This window comes from Astatotilapia calliptera, chromosome 9 (assembly GCF_964374335.1).
Source record: "Astatotilapia calliptera chromosome 9, fAstCal68.1, whole genome shotgun sequence".
NCBI lineage: Eukaryota > Metazoa > Chordata > Actinopteri > Cichliformes > Cichlidae > Astatotilapia > Astatotilapia calliptera.
This window is the reverse complement of record NC_137430.1, coordinates 19,145,749-19,173,742: the sequence shown is the minus strand read 5'-3', so window position 1 is coordinate 19,173,742 and position 27,994 is coordinate 19,145,749. Positions and strand designations below refer to the sequence as shown.

The 27,994-nt window shown below is 43.7% G+C and overlaps 3 protein-coding genes across 13 annotated transcripts in view; 1 reads left to right on the top strand and 2 right to left on the bottom strand.

The window, feature by feature from the left end:
• Positions 1-805: 805 nt before the first annotated feature.
• On the bottom strand, positions 806-7,414 carry spice1 (spindle and centriole associated protein 1). 3 transcript variants are annotated; one of them, XM_026180831.2, is made up of 18 exons: positions 7,236-7,414; positions 6,945-7,040; positions 6,575-6,622; positions 6,343-6,483; positions 6,105-6,207; positions 5,787-5,905; positions 5,445-5,530; positions 5,215-5,357; positions 4,953-5,078; positions 4,585-4,859; positions 2,824-2,955; positions 2,623-2,749; positions 2,437-2,532; positions 1,903-2,336; positions 1,477-1,666; positions 1,321-1,399; positions 1,094-1,157; positions 806-965 (listed from the first exon to the last, which is right to left on the bottom strand). In XM_026180831.2, exons 2-18 carry the CDS (start codon positions 7,038-7,040, stop codon positions 909-911), a joined length of 2,316 nt encoding a protein of 771 aa, XP_026036616.2. In that variant the 5' UTR covers positions 7,236-7,414; the 3' UTR covers positions 806-908. The 3 variants fall into 3 exon arrangements, with proteins under 3 accessions (XP_026036616.2, XP_080162628.1, XP_026036617.2); XM_080306502.1 differs by having other exon boundaries at positions 7,279-7,306; XM_026180832.2 differs by lacking the exon at positions 806-965 and having other exon boundaries at positions 1,127-1,245.
• A 1,538-nt stretch (positions 7,415-8,952) lies between these two features.
• On the top strand, positions 8,953-16,516 carry shisa2b (shisa family member 2b). Its single transcript, XM_026179574.2, has 2 exons — positions 8,953-9,829; positions 14,361-16,516. The coding sequence occupies exons 1-2, from the start codon at positions 9,526-9,528 to the stop codon at positions 14,927-14,929; spliced, it is 873 nt and encodes a 290-aa protein (XP_026035359.1). The 5' UTR covers positions 8,953-9,525; the 3' UTR covers positions 14,930-16,516.
• Positions 16,517-17,280: 764 nt separating this feature from the next.
• Positions 17,281-27,994, bottom strand: part of atp8a2 (ATPase phospholipid transporting 8A2) — a 48,748-nt gene continuing 38,034 nt past the window's right edge. For 8 of the 9 annotated variants that reach the window (XM_026179572.2, XM_026179567.2, XM_026179564.2 and 5 more), the window contains 7 exons: positions 27,895-27,956; positions 27,358-27,414; positions 25,865-25,972; positions 24,124-24,212; positions 23,843-23,947; positions 19,991-20,082; positions 17,281-18,780 (listed from right to left, as the gene is read on the bottom strand). In XM_026179572.2, the coding sequence (XP_026035357.1) occupies positions 18,686-18,780; positions 19,991-20,082; positions 23,843-23,947; positions 24,124-24,212; positions 25,865-25,972; positions 27,358-27,414; positions 27,895-27,956 (608 nt within the window). In that variant the 3' untranslated portion in view covers positions 17,281-18,685. Of the gene's footprint in view, positions 18,781-19,990; positions 20,083-23,348; positions 23,380-23,842; positions 23,948-24,123; positions 24,213-25,864; positions 25,973-27,357; positions 27,415-27,894; positions 27,957-27,994 lie in introns of all 9 variants that reach the window. The other variant, XR_013911470.1, reaches the window with a different exon arrangement.

The following is a 27,994-nucleotide window of genomic DNA, read 5'->3' as shown; positions in this document are numbered from 1 at the left end:
TTTATTTATATATGTCTCTGTATTTATATGTGTGTGTGTGTGTGTGTGTGTGTATAATATTCTGTAATTTCTGTCGGTGCTATGCTTTTGGAAACCGAATTTCCCAGAGGAACCCACCCGAGGGATTAATAAAGTTTTATCTTATCTTATCTCTTATTTGTTCTCGTGAATTGAAGAAACAACAGAAAACAAAACCTTGTCGTTTTACAGTTTGGGACCAGAAACCTTTGTCCGGGAGGAAGAAAACGATTCTCACTATGTAAAGGATCATCAAGAAAAATTAAACCAGCTGACCGCTGTAACTGTCTGGTGCACAGGAAAATTCAGCTGTGGTTCTCCAATCAGCCTGTTAGACCACTTAACAATCTGAGAGAGTTTCTGCTCTTTTCAGATAACTATCCAAACCACAACACCAAGAAAAAGGACAAAACAGATTCAATAAAAGCATGATGAAATAAAACCATCATGGTTTTATCAACGTGGAAACAAGAACAGATGGAGATACAGACTGTATTTGCAGATTACAGCTCCACCACAAATCAAACTTCCATATTAAAGCGAGACTGCTCAGCAAGGAAAAACAGTCAAGTAAGTAAGACTGAATGAAGACAGATTAAAAATTAATTGCATCTGCTCACACATTACTCAGCTGTAGGGTTTTCTGAGTACTCAGATGTAACACTGAGGAGGAAAACCCAAAGAAATGGCAAACAGAAGTTCATTCTAATAAATTGGAAATGTGGGTCACGTCCGTCAAATGGAGAAAGAAACTTGTCACAGTGAAGACAAAAAAAAAAACAATGTATAAAAGTAAAAACATTTTAATTCAATCATTAATAAAACAGATAAAAATAGTAAGAACATTCTGCGTAATAAACATCTTCAGGTATGCTGGGTTGTCCTTCTTGTCACCTCACGTGAGCAGACAATGCAAACCAGCCTTCTCGAGCTCTCTCCTTGTCCATCTATTGACAAAGAAAGTCTTTTTTTCAAATCCAAGCAACGACATGTAAATAATGCACATTGTGTGTGTGTGTGTGTGTGTGTGTGTGTGTGTGTGTGTGTGTGTGTGTGTGTGTGTGTGTGTGTATACCTGTGTTTTGCCATCCCTGGTTTCTCTTTCAAAACTGTGAGAAGATGCATCAGAGCCAGCAAACCTGCAGCAAAGATAATTAATCATCTACATCATGTGATCTTCAGTCAGTTCTTCTTCCTGACATCATCACTTTGTGTCTGTTTAAGGTGCTGGAAAAGAAATGGTAAAAAGAACCTTGCTGTTATTTGTCATAACATCCCTCCCTGAGCCGATCTGATACTCACCTCCTCTCACCCTCACCGCCACCACTGTGTGACCGGAGCTCTCGCTCGGGCAGCAGCTCTGATGCCTCCAGGCGTTTCGCTGCAAAAGATGAGGCGTAATGATTTTAAACTGTCATGTGTGCTCCAAACAGACAGCGACATGTTGCTTTTACCCACTGGATTCTGGATTCGGGCTGAAGGCAGAAGCTGGGATCGGGGAGATAGAGGGAGAGACTCTGGCTGAAACACTTTGCTTCTGTTGCTCGATTATTTCCAGCAGTCGACCTCGGGCTGCAGCGCTCTGCCTGTTCAGCTCCAGGAGGCGTTGCTCCACGCTGTTTTCACTGAAAGTGTTGGGTGATGTTGCCTAAGCAAAAAAAACAAAAAAACAACAAAGAACGAGACACACACCGCATGTGAATCATTACTAAATCTGAATGAGGAGGCCACCTAAAGGCTCTGCGCAGTTCATTCCTCGACGCACCTGTCCCATCACGCTATGAAGGGAGGGTCAGAAAGTTAGGCGGAGTCAGGGGAGCCACTACTCCACCTCTAAAAGGTGAGCTGCTCTCAGAGAGCTTCAAACAACCCCTTAAATCTCACCTGTTGAGTCAGCTGTTGTTCTTCAGGAGTCCACACATGCTGGCTCCGCCTCTCTTTACAGCTGGACCCGGACATCCTGCTCTCTGCAGCGCTCTGAGGTGTTACTCTCCCGGTGCTGCTGCAGCTCGACCCTCTTCTCTCATTGCCACTGTCGAGCGATTCTCTGACCCCTGACCCGAGGCCCTTTGCCTGGCTGAGTTGAGCCCTGATAAGATCGGTCTCTTTGCTCAGCTGAGCAATCTCAGCTAGCACTGTGCCCGGAGACCTCTGTGAGCGAAGAGGGTCAGAGGTCAGCGATAGCGAGGAAGCAGAGGGAAGCTGAACTAGGGACAGACTGCTGAGACTAGAGTCTGAGCTGTGAGCGCGGAGGTCCCCATAGGAGAGCAGGAGATCCGCAGCAGGAAGCTGCTGGTGCGGTGGCGCAGGACAAGTTGCTGTGGAAGAACGAGAAACAAAAATTAGCTGCCTCAAGGTGAATCATTTCTGTGCTGAATATTTGAAATCAGATAATAATTTTGGAAGTGAGAAAGTTACCAGGAACATGCTGAAAGTGGTCCCGCTGTTGAGGTGGTGAGAGGAGGACGGCAGAAGAAACAGGTACTCGCTCAGCACCCGTCGCAGACTGACAGCCTGTATACCAACAGTTCACCAAAATATAAACCATTTTCACCATTTACCAAATTCCTCTGGACAGAATATACACAGACAGACTGCACAAACCTGCAACTTTAACCTCAGAGTGTGGGGTTTGGCCACTGTGTTCACTCAGCAGTCCGAGCCCTCCCATCGCCAACACCACTGTGTCCAACTTCCGCTCCAGCTCTGCTGTCCGCTGCTGTAACCCTGCCTGAGAGGCACATCGTCACCAACTCATGATTTATCAGCATAGATGGAGTAACAATAACCTAAGCCCAGTCCCACCTGCAGGGTTGTAGCCTCCTCTCTCAGAGTCATGGTTTCAGCAGTGAGAGCATCAATGAGCCTCTGCTGCGCTTTCAGCTCCTCCTCCAGTTTTCTCCTCTCCTGTGCCGCCTCCTGAGCTTCATCTTCCCTCTAACACATTACAGGCAGACAGTGATTTAAACACATATAGCAGACTGCAAATATTTGCATCAAAGCAAACCTGCCCTACAATTTAAAAACTAATTCTATTTATTAATGTGAAGTAGGGCTGCTCGATTATGGCAAAAATGATAATCACGATTATTTTCACTGAAATTGAGATCACGATTATTTGACGATATTTATTTAACCCTTTAAGACCTACCATAGAACCAAGTCCACCAGAGCTTATATTGTTTGTTTTTTTTTACATGCTGTAGTGCCATTTGTGGGAGCATTTCAAGTTGCTATACATCAATACAACTGCTATAGCCCATATTTTAATAATATGTATGCATTAAGTCCATAGTAATTACATAAATTGCAAAAAAGTGCAATAAACTACAAAAAAAATTGAAAATCGTTTTTGTTTTGTTTACATATATTTCTACTTGGAGAAATTTAAGAGGTTTATCCCTCAAAACTTTAAATACAATAAAGTTGCAAAAAAATAGTTTCCCACCACAGGAAATTTATTTTGAGTGTCTTCATAGTTTTATTTTGGAGATACAGCAATTTTTATATACTGCAGGAAAAACAAAAAACAATCCTATGATGCAAATTTGCAAAGAAAACAGCATGTGCATCATTTTACTGTGGGAAGTGTTACGAACAGCTGATAGTAACGGCAAAGCGTGTTTCTGGAATATTATGTTTTTGTTCCTGCAAGCACTTTTTATGCAGTTTTTGCAAAGCTATATGTGGAACGAAACCGTGACAAGCTGATGGCATCAGATGTAAGTACAACTCCTCCGGTTTCATATGCAAAACAAATTATTGCGCTAGCTTACACGGTTCAGATTCTACAGGGATTTAAAAATAGTTACGCAAAACGGAGCGTGCTGCTCTGACCGGCTTTAAAGGGTTAACAATAACTTTTAAAAAATAATATAAAATAGTGTGCAACACCACTGAAGTTTTTTTGTTTTTTTTTTAAACTCTCTTTTCAACCAACGGCAGTCACTCTCCTCTCCAAATAACTTCTGCTTAGCTTTCCGAGCTTCCCTCGGGTCCTCTTAATCAGCGGTCTCCACCCTTTTTTGCGCCACGGATCGGTTTATGCCCGACAATATTTTCACAGACGGCCTTTAAGGTGTCGCGGATAAATGAGGGAGGGGCTAATAATCGGCTCAGTCATTTTTAATGATCGTTGAAAGCCCAGATCGTAATCGTGATTAAAATTCGATTAATTGAGCAGCCCTAATGTGAAGACCCCTGAAAAAGATAAGAACTGTGCTTCAGCATATTTACATGAGACTTTCAGCATTAGTGATGCTAAATCAGTAATAGTAACAAACATTTTACAGATCAAGCATTTCTAAAATGTGGTTTTGCTGCTATCTAAAGATTTCAAACTAGGAATTCGTGTCTCCTTGCATCCCCATCAATGACATGACTTTTTAAATAAAACCAACATTTAATAAGAAATGAATGTATCCTATAAACTAAAAGATGCAGTGATAATGGTACCACGATCTTATTTTTTGTTTATGTGAGTAAAGCCTGCATGGATTATCTTTAGTTTGAATAATAATCTCCACAAGCTTGTGTGACAAAACCTTTTTTGATATCTGGCAGTACCTTTTTAAGGAGGTGCACCAAACGTCCCAGTGTAGAGACCAAGGCCACAGAAAATCCAGTAAGGCTTTGTGTTCTGTGCTTTTTGGGACTCTGTGCAGATGTTGGTGCTGTATCAGGGCTCAGTGCGTCCAAATCCGACTCCACCTGACCCAACATGGCCTGCAGCAGGCCCAGACTGGACTGATCCCCGCTGAGAGAGGCAACAGAGGAGCCGTCCAGCTCTGAACCCTGGGAAACACACTTCCTGCCTCTGCTGGTGTGATTACCGATCCAGTCTGTTCAGCATATAAAAGAAGAACAACAGACATGATCTCATCTCCAAACAGAGTATTTCATTTTGGAGAAAATCCATCCCTTGCAGATATTACCTGACTTGCTCTGAGGCGGTTCAGAATTAAGAACCTGAGAAACCAGGACTGATGTTTCCTCTCTGGCGTCCTCCGACTGACTCTGTCTGGACCGAACACGCTGAACAGCCACGGTGGCATTGAGAGCTGAAATGACATTAGATAAGTGTTTATTTTCACGTCTAATGCCAGATTGTAATAAATGATTTCTTGATCACTACTTAAAATAAATATAACACACTTCTAATGGCACTAAGACCTTCTGATTATCTGTTTATCTTACCTCTCTGAGCTGGTGCCCTGTCTGATGTACAGGGTGTCACGGGACTATTATCCTTGTCTCCACGGTGACAGCTGTGATGATGACCTTTGTGTTGCTGTGACACTCTAGCCCGAGGCTGCGCCTTCATCTTTTGTACATTGACCCTGCAAAAAAGCGTTATGAGCAATCTAATAGTGACAGCAGCATCTCTGTCACTGTTGTAGTGTATAACAGTTAGCAGGGATTAGCACCTTCGGATTACATGATACTCTGAACTGGCTGAAGGACGGGCATCGTCTCTGTGGTCGTCCTCTGAAGCTTCCAGTTCATTAAGAGCCTGAAATAAATCATTGTAATTGTGTAAAATGCAAATAAAAACTCAAAACGGTGTATAGTATTTAAAAATACACTTTTTTTAATCAGTGTAAGCATTGGATATGTTACCTCTGGAGTGTTTTCTGTTAAATATAGGGTTTAGATCATTAAAAGAAATAAAATAAACTAATAAGCATAGTTGTTGTTCTTTAGATTATACATTGCACATGCTGTATTATGAAGCTACTAATGACAGTCTCAATAACACACACACACACCTCTTGATCCATCATTGACTGGCTGAGGAGAGACAGATGAGTTGGACGATCTGGTCTTTGAAGAACAGGCAGTTCTGAGTCAGAGTCACAGTTTGGAGCCACAGTCACTCTGGGGTGTCCTGAGGAAAAACATTTAGACATAAAGCAATACTTATGCAACCATCAGAGAGAATTTGTAGCTCTTCAAAATGAAAATACTGGGACAAACACCCAATGTTCAACAATCGGGTATCTCAATGACATAAAGCAATGGACAAGAAGTTATTCTATCTAGTCACTGCATCTGTTTATCTGCACACAAAACAAGTTGCCAGATACCGGTGTGCCTGCGTGGAGCATCTCCAAACAGGTCTTTGACCACAGCCAGGGCTTTGTCAGAACGGGCCAACACATCCTGCAGCAGCAGCTGATCAGAGAAAACCTGCAGCAACGCCACACAACTGAGTTTAACTCAACACTGTAAGAGCCACTAAAAAGATACAGATACACGTGCAATGCTGAAACTGAAAAATCAGGAACAGAGCAAATATATATATTCTCACAGCACTGTACTTACCTCCCTGATGATGCTGAGACTGGCCTGGTCCAGGGGTGCAGGGCTCCCTGCGTGCCTGAGACGTCGTTTCAGGGCTTTCTCTTTCAGCTCCCACTGAGCTGCTGCTTTGTTGTGAGACCTGTGGAGCTCATGCCGATGACTCTGAACCAGAAGAACAATCAGACAATCTTGAGACCAAGGTACAGTAAATAACACTTAAAAAATAAAAAGTGCAAATGTTCTTGCACCTTACCAGCTCCGCAGGTGTCAGCTTGTGCACAGAGAGGTCGTTGACAGTGCTCTGAAACCAAAACGCTGAGAAGTTAGACAGGCTAAATAAAGGAACTTATAAAAGGTTAGCTTGAATGTTTGTTTTTTTACACCATGAACATGTTTCTTTAGTTTAGCAAGAAATTAGATTCCTTGATGATCTGAGTAACCTCTAGAAAACAAATAATCTCTCCTCATACCTTTCTATTTCAGATTATGGTAGAGAAGATTCACAGCAAGCAAGAGTAGACTGTCTTCTAATTGCACAGAAATATGTACAAGTACAAGACTGCCTGCTTAGTTGTGACTGGCCTTCATATGTCTCTAGTATTTGTTCAGCTGTCAATACTCACCACCCACTCTCTTCTTTGAGCTGCTGCCTTCTTGGGGCGAACAGGCCTTTTTCCTTTGGCGTGCTGCTGTGGACGCCCCACTCTCACAAACGACATCTGCTCACAAACAATACGACAAGGAGACTTCGTTAAGGCTGCACACGTTTCATTTACCAAAAGTGTTTAGTATGTAAGAACAAGCTAGCTGTTAACTCTCATTCCCATGGCGAAGCTTCTGTAACTTTCACTAAACTAGGATGTACGGCTGAGCTATCTTAGGCTAAAAGGCAAGTTAAAACTGAAAAAACATACTTTTTACAACGTGGAGCTCCGGTTAATAAAGAGAAACGCCCACCAAGCTGTCTTTAGACGCCGTTTTAAAGGCTGGTGACAAATAATAGCATCAAAACCACCTCTTCAGTTTGTGAGACATTTTTCAACAGTTGCGCGCCACTTCCTGTGTCGTTTCCACGGATACCGCTTCAAACAGTGGAGCATCACGGGAAATGAAGTGCTGCTGGGAAAGGTGGCGAATCCTTTTCATTAGGCGGCAAAAAATGCCCCCTGTTGGTGATTTAGGGTCAATGTGAGATACTTTATTTTTATTACTGGTTAGTTTATATCTGAGGTTTTTATTTTGAGTGATAAAATTGCTTTTACATCGTAAATCCCTGAGACTAATTTCCACCCATTTACCCTGTTTGCACTCTCTTCTTCACCTCTCGTGTGTTCTCTCTGTTGCTTTGGATGGCTGATCGTAAGTATTTAAACTCATCCACCTTCACTACCTCTGCTCCCCACTCACACTACAGATTACAATGTCGTTTGTGAACATCATGGTTCGGAGCAGATCCCCGATGCAATCCCAGAAATAAGCTTTAAAGAAGACCACAACAATTTTCTTTGAATGTTCCAGACATGCTGGTAAAATTAAAAATTAAAAACTAGGCTAAAAATATACATGTGAAATTATATCGTGCACTTTTAAAACAGTTACAATTCAATCAAAAATATTGATGTGATTTTAATTTCTTTGTCAGTCTGATCAAAAAATTTGCCTTTGATAAATACGTTCATATCGCAATAAAAATACAATGATAGTAAACTGAATTTTAAAAAACTGATTCAAAATTAAATAGAAATAAAAATCTTAGAGATGTTTTCTGAATGAAGGTGAGGTTCTTGAAAAATCTTGTCTAAGGCTATTTGTCTCGGCCTTATGAGAACATCCCCGCTCTTCAAATGTTATTTAAATTAACCTTCAGGAAAAAAAAAAAAAACTTATGGAAACTTTCACTAGTTGTTGCTAACTTTCCCAAATAACCGCCATACAAAAAATAAAAACTTTGCATTAATATCTGGAATCACCACTAGATGGCAATGTCACTATTTAAATGTCTGCTGGTGTTGGCGCAGACGTGTCCAACTGTCAAATGTTTCATCTGCTCTTAACCAGAGAGGAACTGATAGGGTTTATTTATTTATTTTTATATCGCACAAGGCTCAGACTGAACTGGTTTAGGTTGCACTGTGGGGTAAGTTCACTCAAAAAATTAACGCTGTAGGATAGCCTGACAATTGCGACAAACCAACAACAATATTTAACTGGACACATGGTGTCTTTCCTTCAAGGTAGTAGCATTTTAATAGTAGTTTATAGTATAATAATAATAACAACAAATTCAAATAGTCTATCTGTATACCTGGAAATCGGTGTAACATATGAATAATGTATTTTAAGCCAAACTGCAGGTTTTTTTTCACTGAGAAAAATCCCTTTGACCTCAAGTTAAAAATTTAAGATCCAATCTGGACGACTGTTGCCAGAAAAGACGGTCGGGTGATATATCTTCTTATTTTACTTTTTTAAAAATATCAACTAAATTGCAGCATTTTGACCAGTGGTATGTAGTTTGTTGGTATTCCCTGTATATCTACTCTGGTTGTTACAGTGAGGTGTGGATTTGCATCTGACTTTTTACACGCCCCTCTCACTCTGACACAGGGTGGGTTAGATTCTGTGGGCTTCAGTTCAAGACTGACACAGATTTGGTTGACTGACTTCTGACACTCAACAATGCAGGCCAAGCCACAAAAGTTTGAAACGTTATCTTTACGCACGGAGCTGGCTGTGAGAGGACTCGAGGGTGACAGCAGCTGCGCGCCCATGGATCAGGCTACAAGTGTTAGTTTCTCTGGATCCCCGAGGAAAGTCATTTGAAGAGTTCAGCCTCGCTGCAGTGCCAAAGGAAATCCATTAGTTTTTCTACACTGGATTTACCAGACCTCCGAGGGTTTGCAACTGGAATATCAGTCAAACTTATAAATTCATATATTTTCTGACTTTTTTTTAGTAGTAGTATCCATTTGTTTTTTGTGCATCTCCTGAATAACCGGAGTCACTTTTGGAGAATTACGCACGCGATTTCTCTAACAAATGACAGCCTCTAAGTGGTTTGTGGCTCCTGCATTGCATCCCCTCTGCTCCCTTCATCGGACCGACCCAGCGTATCACCCCCCTCACCAGCTTAGACGCGGGGAGTAAAAGCCTCTCAGTCTCTTCCAGTGCGCCAGCGTGCGGCCGCGGGCCACCTGGCCGAGAATGTGGGGAGGAGGTTTCCCGATGTCTGTCACCGCGATTGTGACTCTGCTGTTGGTCATTATTGACGTGAAAGCGAGCGGGGAGTTTTGCCACGGCTGGCGGGACTCCCAGGGTGTCTGGAAAGAGGGCTTTCAGTGCCCGGAGAAGATAGACGGAGTGGACGCGATAATCTGCTGCGGGAAATGCGAGCTGCGCTACTGCTGCTCCAGCACGGATGCGCGGCTTGATCAGGGGAGCTGCGATAACGACCGACAGTCACCGGAGCCCGGGACAAACAACAAGGAGAACAAGGACTCCGGTGCAGGTACAAGCCCATAACTAATTCCGCTAATATTATGAGTAGTATTGAAAGAAGAGCGCTTAAACATGTGAAGAGCAAAGCGCAAACAGAATAAAAACTAAATGTTTGGGGGGGTTCTTTAAGTTAAACTCTTGTATAGGAAGTTTCATAGTTAAATCCCCTGTGTTCTGTAGACTTACGTGTGATTACGTGTGATTCATATGAGAGAGACACTGAGATAACGTCGGTGCACTAAAACTGCCTGACCTGTTGCTTCAGTGGGGAGAGTGCAGTCTTTGTTCACTTCAGAATTTACAGTCTCAGTAAAACCTTTTTGATTTTATTCATTCCATATAAATCTTACCATACTGTATCCCATAAGCCAACCTCATACACACCCCACTGCTTATGTACAGGATGCCTTGAATTTGATATTGTAAATATCATTTAATATGACCTGCTGGGAGCTTTGGTTTCCTCTCATAAACCCAGCAGACTCACAGTATCTCCCTGTTAAAAGCTGCATCTGCTGGCTGGCAAGCGACAGCTGCACGGACACAGCAGACTCCTCCAAAAAACTGGTTAACTGCCCTCACAAATGGCAAACTGTGCCGTGCTGCTGCACTTTATAAATAGCCGTGTTTGTTCTTTAACAGTGCAAGAGAGGGGCCGGGCTCAGATCACGCCGTCCCCACGGGGATCAAGTTTGGACTTGACCGGATCTTGGACAGTGTAGCTCACGAAGGGTGCTGACAGCTCTGTTCATTAAAAAGAAGAAAAAACACACGCAATTTGCGTTATTTCCTCTCAGCAGGCTCGTGGAGTCTCTTTCTGTTGGCCAAGCTGCTACTGTAATCTAACCACTCCATGTCTCTGTGGTATCTGTGGGCTTTGAGGCCCTCACACTCAGGTCATGCTTCAAACTAGAAGCTCACATATAAGAGGCATCAATGCCAAAACCAGAGGCAAAGTATGACCCACATTTTCCAACTTTTACCGTGGATTGGGTGACAGACCTCTCCCCCTCTGGCCCCTCATTCATCACTGCTTACATTCCCATAAGTTAATCTACTGTAAAGTCTCTTGAAAGTGCACCATATCACGAAAGAAACATACTAGACATGAGAGAAAAGTGCAATACATGTTTCCTCAGAGGATACCCTGCCCTCTCCAGCTACAATCTGTCATTTGCTAATACTGTCACAGCTTATCACTACAGGAAGCAATATATACATTTCATTCATAGGCCTCCAGCCAAAATTACTTAAAGGAAAACCTTTTTTTCTTACAAAAAGAAGAAGTGTTTTTATTCATCCACAGCCCAGTTCACTTTGTGCATTTTACACATTTTTCATGTGCATGCAGCCTATTCATCATCTCAAAGAGATACACATAGTGCAGTGTTGGGGGAATAACACAAAGGAAATTATTAATGTGCTGAACATGAAGGAACATATGGTATTTGGGAACAGGAGAAAGCCCATGGGATAGGCTGAAGGAGGGGTCCAATCAGCCAGCCAGCCACGAAGAATCTGCCCAAAACAAGAGCTTAGCAGAGGGGGCTGCCACAGCTCGACTACAGCAACAGGTGTGGACGAATGACAGGGAACAATAGGAGGATGGGGGACAACTGCCATGTGCACAAAAAAATGCCTCAAAAGAAAGAAGTAAAGAATAAAGTTAGTTTTTTTTTTCAAATTTATGTGAGTACTAGGTGGGGTTTAGTGCTCAGTGTCCACATGAAGTGGCTTAAAATTAAAAGTGTTTCAGCAGGAAATACTTGTAAATATTACAACCAGTAAGGAGGCTCTGTGGATCCTCTATCAAATGTTAGTTAGTAACTGGTGAATTCTTAGCTTTTTTATTTAACCGCCTAAGACCCGAACTCTTCCATGACATGCATTTTTAATTTCTCTTTGATATTTGGGCTGATTGGGACCTGATGAATGTAAAAACAAAGAATTGCCAGATTTTTTTTTTACCTGATTTTTGTTTCTGACAAAAATGAGATGCACATATGAGGATATTTGTTTAAAATTTTAATCGAACAGTGGCAGTATAATGGCCTCGTAAGTGGATATCAGGCCCGAAATTTAGTACTTTGGTCAAGACAACACAAAATGTGATGTGATCTCCATGTCCTAGGAGGTTAAAGCTGCACTTCACTTTATCTGTTGCTTTGGATATCTGCAAAGCCAATCACACACAGCCTCTGCTGCACTTTGTGTTAACTGGTATTCTAAGAAGCTAAAGTAACATTAGTTAACTCTATACCTGATAAAAATCACCTTGTGGCCATGTCAGCATCACGAAATCAGCCTTTAGCTCAATGCTCAAAGCACAGCTGTGCCTCTGTACCGACTGACCGGCATGGAAACATGCTCTCAGTCTTGTTTCTTCTTTTCCACTCCATTAATCATCTCTTGACCTTCCAGATTTATCTTGTGACCCCCTTCAGGGGCTAACAACCCCTATGATAGGACCCAAAGGCCTAAACTCCCTGACTCTACAGATTCAGTTTCAGCAGCTACAACAACCACAAGATTCAAACTGATCCATTACCAGCGATGTAATAATGAAATATACAAAAAGTGAGGCTCATATGGTAGCTGATTTTTTGATTGCTGTGTACAGTAAAGAGCTTATTTACTACTGTGCATTAACTTTTTAGGACCTTTATTCACTCCATTAATGATTTACCATACAGTGTTTGGGAAAGTAGCTCTAATAGCAGTGAAGTCAGGGGTAAAGCAACACAAGGAGAAAGTCCTTGAAATGACTACTCCTCATTAGCATTGCATAAAAAGGGAGTGGAGGTAGAGATGTTGAGGTGGAGGCCATATAAGTACAGGAAAGATGGCACAGAGAGGCTCCCTGGTACATTTCTGCTCTTGTAACTTATACTGTAAATGTTCCTTTTACAACCTGTTTACTGTGAGGTGTGCAGCTGTGTGGTGCAGAAGCCTCTTAAGTTAACACCACTTCTTGTCGAAAGGAAATGGGTCAAGGTCCTGGTTTGTTTCATGTCGGCGTGCCTCTGCCTCTGCTCTTGTTACCAAGACCTTGCTGCCTCTGCCCATGAGTGATCTCCTGCTCTTAACAGCTTCCATGCAGTAATCCTTTTAATACCTTGCCACGTTTGATGAGCATTTTGGAAAAAAAAAATCAAAGTCCCATGGATGCATTTCAAAGAGCTCACAGACAAAAGGAAACTAGAGCCAGTTTGCCACCTCTCTCCCTCTCTTTCTCTCTCTCTCCGGCATACAGTTACACCTCGTAATACACGGACACATTCAAAGTGGAAAATAACTACACCCAGTGGGAACAATAAAACACAACTAATCACTTGTAATGTAACATGGTCGTTATTGTGCTTTGAAAGGTGTTTGTGGTAGTGAGCATGGGAATGAGCGACTGAGGGAAACACCTCATCGGCGGTGACCTCATCTTGAATGTCGCCCTGTTTCAGCCTTCAATGCTTTACCGAAAACGAAGAGTCAGGAAAAACTGTTCCTACTGTTGATCGCGCTTTAGGCTTGTTTTTGGAGCTTTTCCTGCTCACTTCACAAAATTTACAGACTGACACTGAGTTCTTCTCGCATAATAACGTGCCAAAGCTTCTACCTGCTCACACAGACATCTCCTATTTGACCCAGCAATTTATAGTCTGATTGGTGGAACTGTGAGAGTTACACAAATACGTAGTTGTTGAGAGTATGATTTGCTGCGTTAAGCAGAAACAAAGAAAAGGTCAGTGAGAAGGAGCTGGTTTATTCCTCTTATTTAAAGAGCTGAATAACCTCCCATTCAGCTACATTAAATCAGTCCACTTTAATACCTTTCTTTAAGCAGATGCCAAGTACTGTACTTCAACTTGAGTAACTTATTTTCAGAGGATTAGTTAAAAAAAAAAAAAAAAATAGGGGTAAGAGGAAAAAAAATGAGAGAGCGAGAAAAGGGTCACAAATGTTGGCTGGCAGCGAGGCTTAAGAATGTCACCAGTACAAATGCACACAGGTCTGTGGGGTTGAAGAGGCCGGGGACACAGTGGGGTGTGCAGGATTAAAACAGATCAAAACAAAGTTAATAACTGCTAATGAGACTCTGGGACTCCCTGGGGACTCAAATCCAGTGTACCTTCTATTTTTCTGCTCCAGTCCTTTGTTTCACTGTCTCATTCAATCACCACTCACATCAAGGAGCCCCTGTGCAGATAAGCAAGACATGTGAGCATGCAAGGCAGCACAGCTTAACAGGCAATAGTTTTTTTCACTAATCGCATGTTTTACAGCTGTTTTACATCTGCTCCGATGGCCGCCCCTCCCTGAGCCTGGTTCTGCCGGAGTTTTCTTCCTGTTAAAAGGGAGTTTTTCCTTCCCACCGTTGCCAAAGTGCTTGCTCATAGGGGGTCATATGATTGTTGGGTTTTTCTTTGTATGTATTATTGTAGGGTCTACCTTACAATATAAAGTGACAAATTGGTGCTGTAGAAATAAAAACGAATTGGATTAATGTCAGTTTAATGGCAATGTCTCTTCTTCTTTTCTCTCTGTAGTTCCCATCTACGTGCCATTCCTCATCGTGGGCTCAGTGTTCGTGGCTTTCATCGTGGTGGGCTCTGTGGTCGCTGTGTGCTGCTGCCGGTGTCTCCGACCCAAGCAGGAACTGTCCTCTGGAGGCACGACAGGAGGTGGGGCCGGCGGTGGTGGGCGCCTCCTGGAAACCATCCCTATGATGGCGAGCACCTCCAGGGGTTCCTCATCCCGCCAGTCCAGCACAGCCACCTCATCCAGCTCGTCCGCTCCAGCCGCTGTCCCCCGCACTGCCCCTCCTCCAGTCATGCGGGCTCAGGCCTCCTGCTGCCTGCCCCCTGATGCCAGCGTCTTTGTCAACATGCCCACCAACTTCTCTGTACTCAACTGTCAGCAGGCCACCCAAATCATGCCTCACCAGGGACAGTTCCTGCATCCGCAGTACATCGGCTATGCCCACCCCATGTCCTCTACCGCAGCCTACTTGGACCCCACTCAGGGGGGCTACAGACCCCTCCAGTCACCCTGCCCTCCTCCCACTGCTGGCTCCAGTGTCACCAGTGATCAGAAACACCCTCCAGTGACAGTGTGACGAGGGCCCAACCAGCAGACCACTCTACCACTTTATTTTCAAAGATTAACTTGTCAAGTTTAACCTGTGAGGGCTGCAGCAGACAGACCTTTGGGCACACTGCCAGAGTGGGGGGGGGTTAAAAAAAAAAAAAAAAAAAGAAGGCAAGGAGTCAGACTCACATGAAGGACTCATAAAGCTGTTCCTGGTAGCTGGACCTGCCCTGTAACTGTGTGTGGTTTGTGTCTGTTTTGTATGAAAGGTGGAACGAGCTAGGCTCAGCCTGCGATGCGTAAGGCAGATGCATAAATATCCTCTCACTGGATGCAAAGACAAAACTGCATCTCGGAGGGTTGTGCAGCCCTGATGAGTAATAATGCACAGTTCACTGCAGCCCGGAGATCAAGTAAAGGCTGCATGTGTTTGTGTTTGCATGGATGTATGTGAGAAAAAGATTTGCAAGCTTATATGTACAGGAATGAGCGATGACTGGATGATTTATAGCAGCGGACTGTATGAAAAATGGACATTCAAGCAAAAACAATATATGACCACATGCTGTGTTTATGCCATGTGCACATCTGTGCTTGTGAATGATTGTGAGTGGTTTATATAATACAGTATATTTTTGTTTGCGCTGAAAGTACGAGGAAAGAAAGCATGTGGATAGATATTTGTACTGTTCGTGTGCGAGTCCGAGAGAGTGTGAAGTGTGGAGGGATGCGGTGGCCTTGTGAGTAACTGTGAGTGTAACTGTGTGTAATGGGAAATGCAGGTGGTGTGATGTGAAAGGCAGTCGCGATCTCCCTGTAGGCCATTTAAAATCTAATGAAGTGAGCACAGGACACAGACTGTGACGCTCCACCCTACTATCCAACCCCCCCGCCTGCCACCCAGAAAGCAAAAAAAAAAGAAACAAAGAAATACAAAACCCCCAGAAACACATTCAGAAATCCCCCCAAAATTAGATCTATTCACAAGGCAGGCCGTTAATGTTCCTTGGACGTGTGAGTGTGCGACAGAGAAGTGAGAGGAAGTTCTCTGAGCATTACAGTTAATTATATAGCAACCCCCCCCAAAAATGCCAGCTGCCCCCTTCACTTCTCTCCCGCGAGGTGTGTGTGTGTACTTCACACCACCACAGTTCAGTGCATTAGCACGGGCAGCTCCGGGGCAGCTCTGAGTCATTATTTTCCACTTAGGAAGGGCAAGGAAGTGGCCGCTTTGGTTGTTAATCTGTAAAAATAAGCGAAAGTTGCTGAATTTTCTGCCGCTCTGTGTAGCGGTGTAAAGCTGTGCCACTGTAACCGAGGAACGTGCAGCTCGAGGAATGTGCTGCTCCACCGAGCGTGCAGCCCGACATGTCCTTTAGTACCGAAACTGGTTTGCTTGCGCACCTCATCTGTACTCCAAGCACAATGTCTGTAAGATTCATTGGGGAACTTATGTGACGTGTGGGGGGGGGGGAATAATAGTAAGAGAGTGTGTGAAATTGTGGAATTATTTTAGATCGAATGCATTTGCTCCACCTGAAATACAGTGATTTAATGCAGGAGAGACACTTTTTCATATGAAACTGAAAAAATAAACATATTTTAAAACTGAAAATAGGCTTGCTGTGAGTTTTCTAATAACCAGGAAGGTGAGTGATACTCAAAGCACAGACGCACATTTGGAAACAAAGCCCTGGTTAACAAAAACAAATATGACTGGTTGACTGGGTTGTTTTAATCTCCTTAAAACACTCACGCACTTAAACTACTAGAAACACATTCACAGACTGGTCTACCTCCCACAGAGGACGTCATCCGACACACACACACACGCACACACATACAGGAGAAATAATAAACCACAACAATGGACAGTTTAAGAATATGATGATGTGAAAGTGCAGTTTTGGCAAGCTCCTCCAGAAACTCAGCTACAGTAATGTGGAAAGCATATCGTCCCGTTGGAGAGTCACTGGGGAAGAGTTGAAAAGCATAAAGCAGCACCCCGATGGATTCTCCATACTGTAGCAGCTGTAGTTTTTCGGGCTGGGCCACATCCAGGAAGGTGGGTGGGAAAGGGATCTCCAGTTGGGGAGGGTGGTGGTGGTGAATTAATCGGCTAATGGTCTGTCTACAGTCACTCCCTTGGGATTAAAGAAGGAGCGTGGGAGAGGTTTGATTTGGCCAATTTATAAAATGCTAAGCTTTTAATGTTCGCATTGACATTTTCTATATTTTCTTTTCCTTTCCATCCTCTGTGTGAAATGTAAACCAAGACTCCTCCAGCTTCCCGGGAGCTACAGTTGGACTCAAAAACCCCTCGCTTTGATTGCAAGAGCACACAGCGCGCAGCCAAAACACAAAGACATTTAGTCAGGCCATGGATTGATTAGATTTAATGATTAGGACAACCCCTCTCGCCCATCCCCTTTCAGTTTTGCATTCCTGAACCAGAGTGTCCTCAACACAGAGCTCACAGACAATGGACTCTACATTCAGACAAACCCCAAAGCTAGAAAAAAAAACAAAAAACAACAACACATGATCCATGCGAGCGTCTCAATCAAATCCCTTCTGGTTGGGTGCCTTTTAGGGCAACTTCAAGTAAAATACTCCCGCTAAGACATGTTTTCACATATGAGTACAAAAGAAACGGGCATTAATGAAAAGAGAAAAAAAATAGAAACAAATACACATTGATGTTTGCTTTAATTTAAAAAAGAGAGAGAGACAGAGAGAAAGAAACAGTCCAGTAAAGAGTGGAAATGCAACAGAAATAAAAGAGGAAGCGCTAATGCCAGTCATGCTGCTTCCACGTCAGCTGACGGTGGTAGACGGGCGACGTCTGGAGTCACGGGAGAGGTCAGAAAATAAAACAAAATGGATTTCTTTAAACTTGCGAAAAGGAGGAGAGGGACACGGAGGCTGCAAAGCGGCTATGAGATGGAGAGATAAGGAAGGAATGAAGGGAGAGCTAAAGCAAGAGGTCTCAGTGGGGTAGGAGGGGCTGTGGCAGGGTTGTGGTCCGGTTTGGTGAGCGTTCTGCCTCAGTGGCATCTCTATGGTGTTTGGCAGTGAGGCTCGATGCTGAGATGTTACGAGAGAGAGAGAGAGAGGGGGCCTGTAGCTGGGGGTGCAGGGCTCTGGCGGGTCCTCGGTATATGCTTCCCACCCTCTAATTTTAAGGAATTCTTCGCGCCTGTATGCGTGTGAGCGAGCGAGCGAGTGCGACTATTTTGACGTCCCCTTCCACATCGGCGCGTGATGACAGACGGGAAATGAGAGGGAACGGTGGATGCGAACGCACATGGATCGACACACGCATGCACACGAACACGGGAGCGCCAATGCGTGCAGACACACATGCACAGGCAGACAGAGACGCACTGGGACGCGCACACACACACACGCTTGCGCGCACACACGTAGGCATAAAGCAAACTCAGTCTGAGGGATATACAGATATGAGTAGCAGTCTCTGAGTTTGACTTGTCACGTCTGTGCATGGATATGATTGCTCATGCCTGTGCAGCCTTTGTGAGTTATAACAATGGTTAGTCCATATATCCGGCCTGGTCCCTTCTCCCGAGTCAGTCCTCCAAGCGCCAGCGACGGCCTCCATGCCTGACCATGACTTCCGTCCCTGGCAAGGGGTCAGGTCACTGTCCAGTAAGGCCACAGCAGGGGTCGGTCACCCGGCGTGAGGGTGTCACTTAAGTCTATCTCCGCTGTCACCTTGACAAATTCTTGCTTCAGTGAGCCAAAGCTTTGATCCGGGATGGGGCTAGAGGCTGGGGCGCTGGCGGGTGGTGTCATAAGAGCGCACTACCTGGGATTGAGACACCACACCATGCTCCTCCTGAGAGAAGGCATAGCCATCTGCAGAGAGACAGAGGAGGAGAAGTCTTACTTGTTAAGCCTGTGTGCTGAGTGACAACAAAACTGGGAACACAGAGATGACACAGTGAGACTGTTGGCTTCTATCAGTCTTATGGCTCAGTCACATAAACTCCTTGCAACTAGGAAAAATTGAGATTTTTTTCCTGTGATTTTTTTTTGCATTTAAAAACAACCTCAAGTAGTGCTGGTGATAAACTGGTAGCCCAGAGGCTGAGCATGCATCACCCTCAACCTCTGGGCTACCACTTTTGATTGCAGTGCAAATACGTATGTTACATAGCACTTTTCTACTCTGCTGGAGCACTCACAGTGCTTTATACAACATTCATTCAGCCATTTACACAAGCACTGTGATCTTCTATTCAAACTCCAACACATACATTAGAGAGCAACTCGGTTCAGTATCTTTGGCATGCAAACAGGAGCAACAGGACCAAACATCCAACCTTTGAATTAGTGAATGACCTGCTCTAACTGCTGAGCTGCAGTGATCGTACGGGAAACCTGTCTTCAAACAATTGCAGACCAACTCAGACTGACCACGATCTAATTTGCCATCTAATTAATAAACAGACACAGGTTGCCAACACGTTGCAATCAATCGCTGTTTGCACTGATAAGCACAACTCGTTTGCAACAGGGAACTTAGCTGTTTGTTTTCTGGTTATTTGCCTATATAAATGCATATAAAAGTAGCTGAGGGGTTATGTTACTTAGGCATCCTGCAGCAACTCTGTCACTATTTTTGGAGGAATTTCTGCTTTATATCTATGAGGTTCTTGCTGGTACTTAATCTTGTGAGTACTTAATCGTTAAGCCGTTACAAAGCCTTCCTTGCCAAGGATTTGCAACAGATTTGCAATTTTTGCTCTTTATCACAGTTAATTGCTGGATTATCGCAAACAGGTTGCACATAATTGCCACCTTGATCCCAATCAACAGTAAACTGATAGCAGACCGACTCTGTCTTACTGGTGTTTTATCACCATTTTGACGCACTGAAGTTGCTTTGAAGACAGCAGCTGGTTGTTTTGTCTTTGAACCATTTCAAAAGTCAACAAGATCACAAATCAGTTGCGCACAGTCGCAATAGCTTTGGCCTCCAGCCACCGTTCGCCTTACTGTGACTGGAGCATTAAAGCAAGACTTGGTTTACATGATAGCATCTCTTATTGGAAAGAGCACTCACGTGACACAGTCTGCTGCACAGAGTTTGAGCGTCCTACACTTGAAGGTGTTTTCCTAAAGACTCTTGTCAGCAGATGGGCCCGTTCGTTTAGACTGCAAGATAAAAAGAAGGAAAGGTAAGGAAGAACATTTACTCCAAAGCAGCACAACATAATCACTATAATAACACATAATTATACAAATGAGAGAATCTCTGCTACTCCCACAACTACATAACACTCTTACTAACAACCAGTCTACAGACTTTCAGGATCTTTGCCTCTAATTTTTCTATGACTATGATTTTTAATCTTAGCTGCTCTTCAGTAAAACACTGCAGCATAACAGAAAAGCAAAGCACTTGTTTAGGGTGTAACATAGAAACACACAGATCAATAAGTAAACAAAATCTCAGCAGATTTAGGACCAGAAAGTTTGTTAGAGGTGGATTAGACAGCGACTGCTTTTCACATTCACTTTAACAGTAAGTCATAAACTGCCTGCAGGGTAACAGGACATCCACAGTAAACTGTTCCTCATCCCCACTCCACTCCACTCTCCCCCCCATTCCAAGAAGAAGACTGGACCCTCTGTTCTGAGACCACACGCCGTCACGGCTCCTCTCCTCCGGTGACCAAAAATAACCAAGCCCATTCCAGATACTGCGCACTAACACAGGCCGGCTCGAATGCATACATACACACATATATTCATACATTTGTCTCCCGTGTCATCACCATTATTACAGCCAATAAAGTGCAGACGTCGAATGTAAACGTAAGGGGCGCCTCGGGAAGTTAACTTCTGCCATATTTACTTGAAGGAATACGTTTTGTGCAGTTATCTGCCAGTGGAGCATTAAATTCACACACAAGGGTTTTCCCAGGCACTTAGAGTACACAGAGGTGATGATGATCAGTGGAGTAATTATGGAGTCGACCCAGCCTTCCCAAGGCTAACATTTGGAACAAGCGGTTAGGAAATTTTCATAACTGTCTAAGACCGCTGGGAATCTTTCACTGGTGTGAAAAAAAGAGAGCTCTCGAGCTTGCTCAAAGACTTTCTGTTATGTCTGTTAAAATAATGTCTGTTACAAGGATGACGGCACTGTGAGTTCGATAAAATTACTAAACAGTGGCTGGACAAATAAATGAACGGTTCATGCATCAGTATGACTTAAGCTGTCCTCGCTCCTGCCGTGAAGTTTCTCTGTGGGTACTTTCTGATTCAAAAGGGCCCGAGGATGTACGCTATTTGAACTCTTCCCCCCGAGACACTCCCGTACTGTACCTTTCCACCTTTTCCCATGCCTACCCTCCCCAAAAACTACAAACACAGATGTGCTCTTTTCCATTTTGCTCCATTGCTTCCCAGCTCACCCTTAGTTTCCTTCTCTTATTCTGAATGGAAAGCACTCAAGGATGTGTTCCTGCCTCCCGGCGTTTAAAAGCAGGGTCAGTCAAGGACGGAGCTCTGTTTAAGGGTCAAGAGGAGCAATGTGGTTTTACACTCACCCCCCCCGACTTCTTCTGCTCACTTCAAGAAACAAGAACCACCTCTAATGTACTTTCTCTTGGTGAAACCTTTAACTCAACCTCCTCATAAAATGAGAAAACTGTGGAACTCACTGTAACACAGGGAGATAAGTATTCACACTCCTCATGTGAGTATACGTTATGCAAACTTAACTTCTAATTTAAGTTGTCAAATATGAAGTAAAAGTAGAATACTTGTGTTGTTCTTGGTATTGTTCTTTATCATCTAACACCGCACTGTATGTTATAAGCTTATAGTGAGTTTTTACAATAAAAGCTAGCAGCCACAGTATAGCCGTCAAATAATAAATATGGAGATATAGTCAGATGTGTCCTACAGAGGTGTTTGGGGGCATTAAACTAAAGTAGCAAAATGGAAATTTCCTGAATCTCTTTGTGCCACAGCTAGTAAATCACTAAACGTCTACAAACTAGGTTTTCCAAAATACTTTGGATGCTGTATCAAATGTAATTATATGAACTATGTTTGATTTATTTCAAATTAATTAAAAAAATCAACATACTATATCTTAGAACAGAGAAATATTGGGGGGTTTTTTTTGGACAAATATAAGGTTGTTTCTAAATTGTTTCCAGCATAACACTCCAACAAAGATGAGACAAGGGCAACATTAGACTGTTAAAGTTGTGGACTTGCTAAAAATAACACCTCACAGCTGACTAGGGTTAATTGGACAGACACCGTTACATGGACAAAAGTACCGGGACACTTACACGAGCTGCCCATGCCATGAAGCTCCCAGCACACAGCTTTGGTGCTGATGTTAAAGCCAGAGGAGGTTTTCAGGGCAGTTATTGAGTCAGCAGAGCGTTGGCAACTTTTACGCACCTCAGGAGTCAGCAACCACGCTCTGTAACTTTCTGTAGTCTGAGTTCCTGTGGCTTCTAAACACTTGCACTTTGCAATAATACCACAGACATTTCTGGAAAAATTACTTCTTGGTTCAAAATCTCTGCACCTCCAGAATGGATGAAAGGGGCGTTGGAGGAAAAAGCTCAAGAAACAAATACAACAAATCTGCATGGTGAGGTGTTTGATTTTATCCAGCTAGACTGAAAACACCTAAATTTAAAGATTAAGAGGTTTGGCCCAATACTTTTGTCCATACAGGTAAGAATAAAGCTTCAAGTTGGGGATTGAAATCATGTGCAGTGCAAAAAAATATTCATAATTTAGACAATCCAAGACTGGCAACCAAATCTAAATGGCTGAGATCTTTGGCCTCTTAGCCGTCATTGGTGAGCACAGTTTGTCACTACATCCACACATGCAACCCCCCCGTCACCCATAAAACACAAATAAACATCAATAAATTGAGTGATGTTGAAAGCTGTCATTGGGTTTGCCCAATCAAAACCTTAAATTCTTTTTGGAAGTCATGGACATCAACATTCACGTTGGTATTAGGGTGCATTAGGCACATGGGTTGGGTAACTTAGTAGCTTAGCCCCCAGTGATGCTGGATGACGTGTGCAACATTTGAAGCAATATATGCTGTCAGGTGATGGAAAACTGTTCATGTTGAAACTTTTATAAATCATTTTGTTGGCATCAAATTCAAAAATATTTAAATGTCTCTGTTTCAATGTTATTTTTACAGTTTCCAGTGAAATACAGACTTTAAATGATTTTCAACTCCCTGCTTTTTGTTAGTTCATTTACATTTTAACCAGCATCCCAATGATTTTGGAAAAGTGGTCGTGTACTGAATCTATAATTTGTATAATTTCCCTCAAAATTAGCCAAAGATCTTTATTCTAATGCAATACTGAGCACAACACTAAGTCACAGCCTTTGAAGCTACAGGCAAACGTTAAACACACCAGATCAGTACAGCAGTTTAAATTGGTCCACCTATGAAGAAAAAGAACGATCGCATTTAAAGAAATAAGGAGAGAAAAAAAAAGTGAGAACAATACAACATTAAAAGATACAAAGAGAGGGAGATGTGAACTTGGTTAATGGAAAACAAGCAGGAGTCACTCCAAAGCAGCTTGCAATGGGGCACACAGGTCATTTGAGGTCACAGGTCACACAGTGGGACAGTGCAAACCCAGAAACTACCTCTGTGAGCAGTTCTGGCTCTACGGGACATCAGCCTTGGCCTCAGCCCTGTGGACGTTGCCACAGGGGGGACAGAAATAGTTTATTTTCACACATAAAAATATAATAAGACACTAGCAGGCCGTTATTAAAACTGCAGACATTTGGGACATGGTAGCACAGGACATATTAAATTTTTGAAAAATCTACTTGATGATAAAAAGATGTATATGTATGATGTGATATCCCAAGATGCTTTGTAGCGTTTCAATACCTGCGGCTGCTGGCATCTCTAAGGACAGCTGCGCCTGGGTCAACGGACCGCGCCTCCAGCTCCTGCACCTCCTCGAGAAGAGACTTCCTCACAGAGCGGCGTGCGCTGCACGGCAGAAAAAAAGCTCATCAGCCCAATGAAGGAAACTGAGCGTTTCACCTCGTAGACACGTGTAATTCATTGTAAGAAGTGCTCAGTACGGGTTATGTAAACGCTTCAGTTAAGTTGAATAACGTCTGTATGGATTCCCCAAGTATTTATATTAAACGGATACTACTTACGCCGTCCAAGCGAAGTCTTTGAGTAAACACGCAGCAGGCACCAAGACCAGGCCCAGCCAGAAGTGCCAGCACTGCATCACCTTGCCAGCCTGAGGTGACAACACACAGGGCCCATTTATTTCCACTCATATATGAATCCACGTTGAGCATTAAGTCATTTTTCTCAGCAGCGAGCACACGGGTGGAGGTGGAGGAGAGGGGGGAGGACGCATACGGTAACGGCTGAAGGAAATGTGACTCAAAAGTCATAAAGAGCATAAAGGGAGTTAGCCAAAGTTGAACATCTCGAATGTTAGGCAGAAATATTTAACAGCTTTCTCACCGCTTTTAACTACAACTCAAACAACATCACAGAAGCTGTGTGAACGTGCTAAGTGGCAGAGATGCTGGCGTCCCACCCCTCCACCCACTACCTGTCTATCCAGTCCACCCTCAGTGACCTTTGCCTCCCTTCTTACTCTGTCTCCCAGGATTAATCACGCATCTGACTACTCCATTTGTCAGCCTGTATGTCTCTTTGATACTTACTCCCACACAACTCTTACTCCTCTGATTCCCTCCAATCTCACTCTTTCACAACTTCCTTTCATTATTAGTGACTGCATCGTTTGTTGCCTGTCCTCACTCGTTTTGGTAAATCCCTGCAGTTTCTCTCCGCTTCGGTTATCTCACTGCACGAGCTTGTGTTTTGCTTTGCACGTCTTTGTCTCTAGGTGTCAAAATCGCATGCACCGTGTCCTCTTTAGCTTCGAATACTTTATTGCCCGTATCACATGTTTCCCGCGTCTTGTTTTTGCATTTGTAAGGACGATTTGGGTTCCCACAGAAAGATGATAAACTGGGAAAATGAATCAGAGAGCAGCTGGAATCCCAACCAAGGCACGGACGATCCAAATGGACTCACACATAATCAGCGTTTCTGTCTGTGACAAATGCCTCCACACAAAGACTCACAGTATATCACATAATCTCTGTGGACGGCGAGGATGCAGGCATGAAAACATGAATTTCTCTGCTTTGTTATATCCATAGAAACAGACTGTTGGTCTGAGCCGCTACATGGATCTGGACACACATGTCACACCTAGCTATTCTGAGCAGACGTACACAACTCTTTTTTTCATCCTGTGTCCCACATGGACAGATCGAAATATAGATAGAGCGAGCGAGGGAAATAAGAGAGGCAATAGTGCAGTTGGGTGGGGGGGCTGTCTTTGACCATTCCCCAGTTAGGCTGAGCAGCTGCAGAGATATTTGACCGCATTCCTGATTTCTGACACAAATTGAATTAATGGGCTGCGGGGAGTTGAGAAGGCTCTATTCCCTTCCCCTGCCACTCAGCGGGGCACCTCATCTCACCCATGCCTTCATGCCCAGACTCTAAAATGAGTCTCTTAATTAAGGGGTCCCACACATCACATCACCCCCCACTGGACCCTCATCACCACCACCAGCAGCGGCAGCGGCCCACCCTGTTGAGTCAACACCTCCACAGAGGGCAGTAAAAGACTGGAGCTCGGGTGACACGCAGCAGGTGTGGGAAGCCAGGGGGGCCCAGCAGTGTCGCCGTGGAACACCCAAGAGGTGAGTCTTTTAGGCGCCATGTAACAGCAACCAAAACGGAAGGGAGGGGCAGGTGATTTTGCAGAGAAGAGATGTAGTAGGAAGGGCCTTTTTCTAACCTCCACCATTGCACCTTGTTATAAAAATGAATGACGCGTGTTTATGGCGAGAGACTTGCCTGGCCCAGCATGTCAGGAGCAATAGGGATGGTGGGCCAGATGGCGGAGTAGACACCGAAGAAGACGATCCAGAGCACCATGCTTCCCCATACCGCCAGGTGGGAGAACTACAATAGAGAGACGGGGAGATAGAGAGAAGAAAGAAGGACGGCGAGAGTTAAGGAGAGATTAAGAGAGAGAAAAGAGAGACAGCATGAGGTCAAATGCTTTATATACAGCTCATCCCAATATAGACAACCTTCCCCTCCCTCCTTTCCCTGTGTGTGATCCACTGTAAGGGGACTCTGTGTGAATTCCAGTGGGACCCGGGCTTCATTACCGCCACACTGTTGTGCGGACAGCTGAATGGACAGAGGTGTCAGTCCCTTTCTGTCCATCCTGCCAGTCTCTCCTTCCTCTCCAACCACAGGAAAAAAAGAAAGCAAACGATGTGGCTGTCATGGCTGGAGCTGCTGTTATCCTAAACTCCATCTCCACTTTGGCTGCTGTTATTTTAGAACTGAAAGTTGAAGCCACATGCTCAGCTTTCTCTGTCTTTTTTCAGAATTTCCCCTCTTTAAGCCCACTTGTTTCTTTCCTTTGTTTTATCTCTATTTACTAAGGCAGAGTTCAGGAGCAGTCTTTGGAGCAGTGCTCCAAGTTTTGCCTGTGTAGAATACTGCTGTGTAATGTCACGAGCTGCTGCATTTTCTTATGACTGCTGGTATATTTTGACGATCAACAGCAGGATTATTTTTTTTAAATCACGTTAACACGACTATTATCAGTCCCTTTCACCACCCTGCCTGTCAGTGACCTGTGAAGTAAATCAGTTAATGTCTCACGAATGGCAAGACCTTACTTTGTTTTGCATCATCACTGCCGTATTTCATTGGTATTCCAGCTAAGAATTGCTCGACAGCCACGCTTCCACTGAGACCGCTTCTGATGAGGCTTCAGTAGACGGATCAACTGAAAGGCATAATGCATCTTTCAGGTATGCATCATGTATCAGATTTCTGATGAACTTTTTAATATCTGTACGCCTCACTATGCACGGCCTGAGCTCCATTTGTTGCTTACAAGCTGAACGTCTTCAAGCACATTTGGCTGTTCTTGCAGCTGCTCCGCAGTTAAGTATCTCTGCTTGAGTTGAATGCTTAGTAGTGATTTCTTTGTCAAGATCTGGCACTTTCCAGACCTTTTTGTTTGTTTTTTTAAACGGCTACATCTGAAAAACCGAGTAAAGGAAAAAGCTGCAGAGGAACTAGTTGGAAGAAAAGGTGCAAGCAACTGCAGTTTGAGAAACCTCCACCACAACATCAAGGTAGACCACATCTTCTGCCATGCTTTTCCTGACTATGAAGCATTTAGACCAGGTCGTATGGAAAACTTACACTGAAAGGCTCACAGAGTACCCCACCCTACCCCAACCCTCCCCTTTATTTGTCAACACTGGAGTAAAATACAGCACATGTTGTGTGGTGTATTAAGAGTGTGTTAATGCTCCTACCCTGGTCCAAGCTGTGGTCTCCATTCCAGCTTTCAGACACACTGTAACGACCACATACTGCACGCACACACACACACACACACACACACACGCACAGAGGAGCGGGTGGGCAAATAAAAAAAAAACAGAAACAGGATTAGTTGACTGGCGACTGTGGAGATAATAAACAATAATGTTATACAGTAAACTCAGCAATGTCTGTTAAAATACTCTGGAGTCCCACAATCCCTCGCAGTCCACACACACACACAACAAATAAACACCACCGACATCCACATGAGACTCCAAGGGAGTAAAATGATAGAGAGTGTGTGACGCCGAAGCGAAAAGAGAAAATAGACGGACGAATGTCAGGGGAGACAGGCTGGCTAGACGGGACTAGATTGACTGGAGACTCATAAGGGCTCTGAGGAAGCAGCAACACTGTGCTGTGTACACAAACACTGTGCAGGTGAAAAAAAAAAAGCACAAATCTGCGCCAAAAAGCAGAAATCAAAACAAAAGCAGACACATATAAATTTCCAGTACGACACTTACTGTGTAGACCATGTTTCCTGCAAACAGGTAGTCGTTTCCCTGACCGTTACTGAAGGGAGAGTCTGCGGAGAGCATGCGAGTGTCAGCAAACCAAACTCAT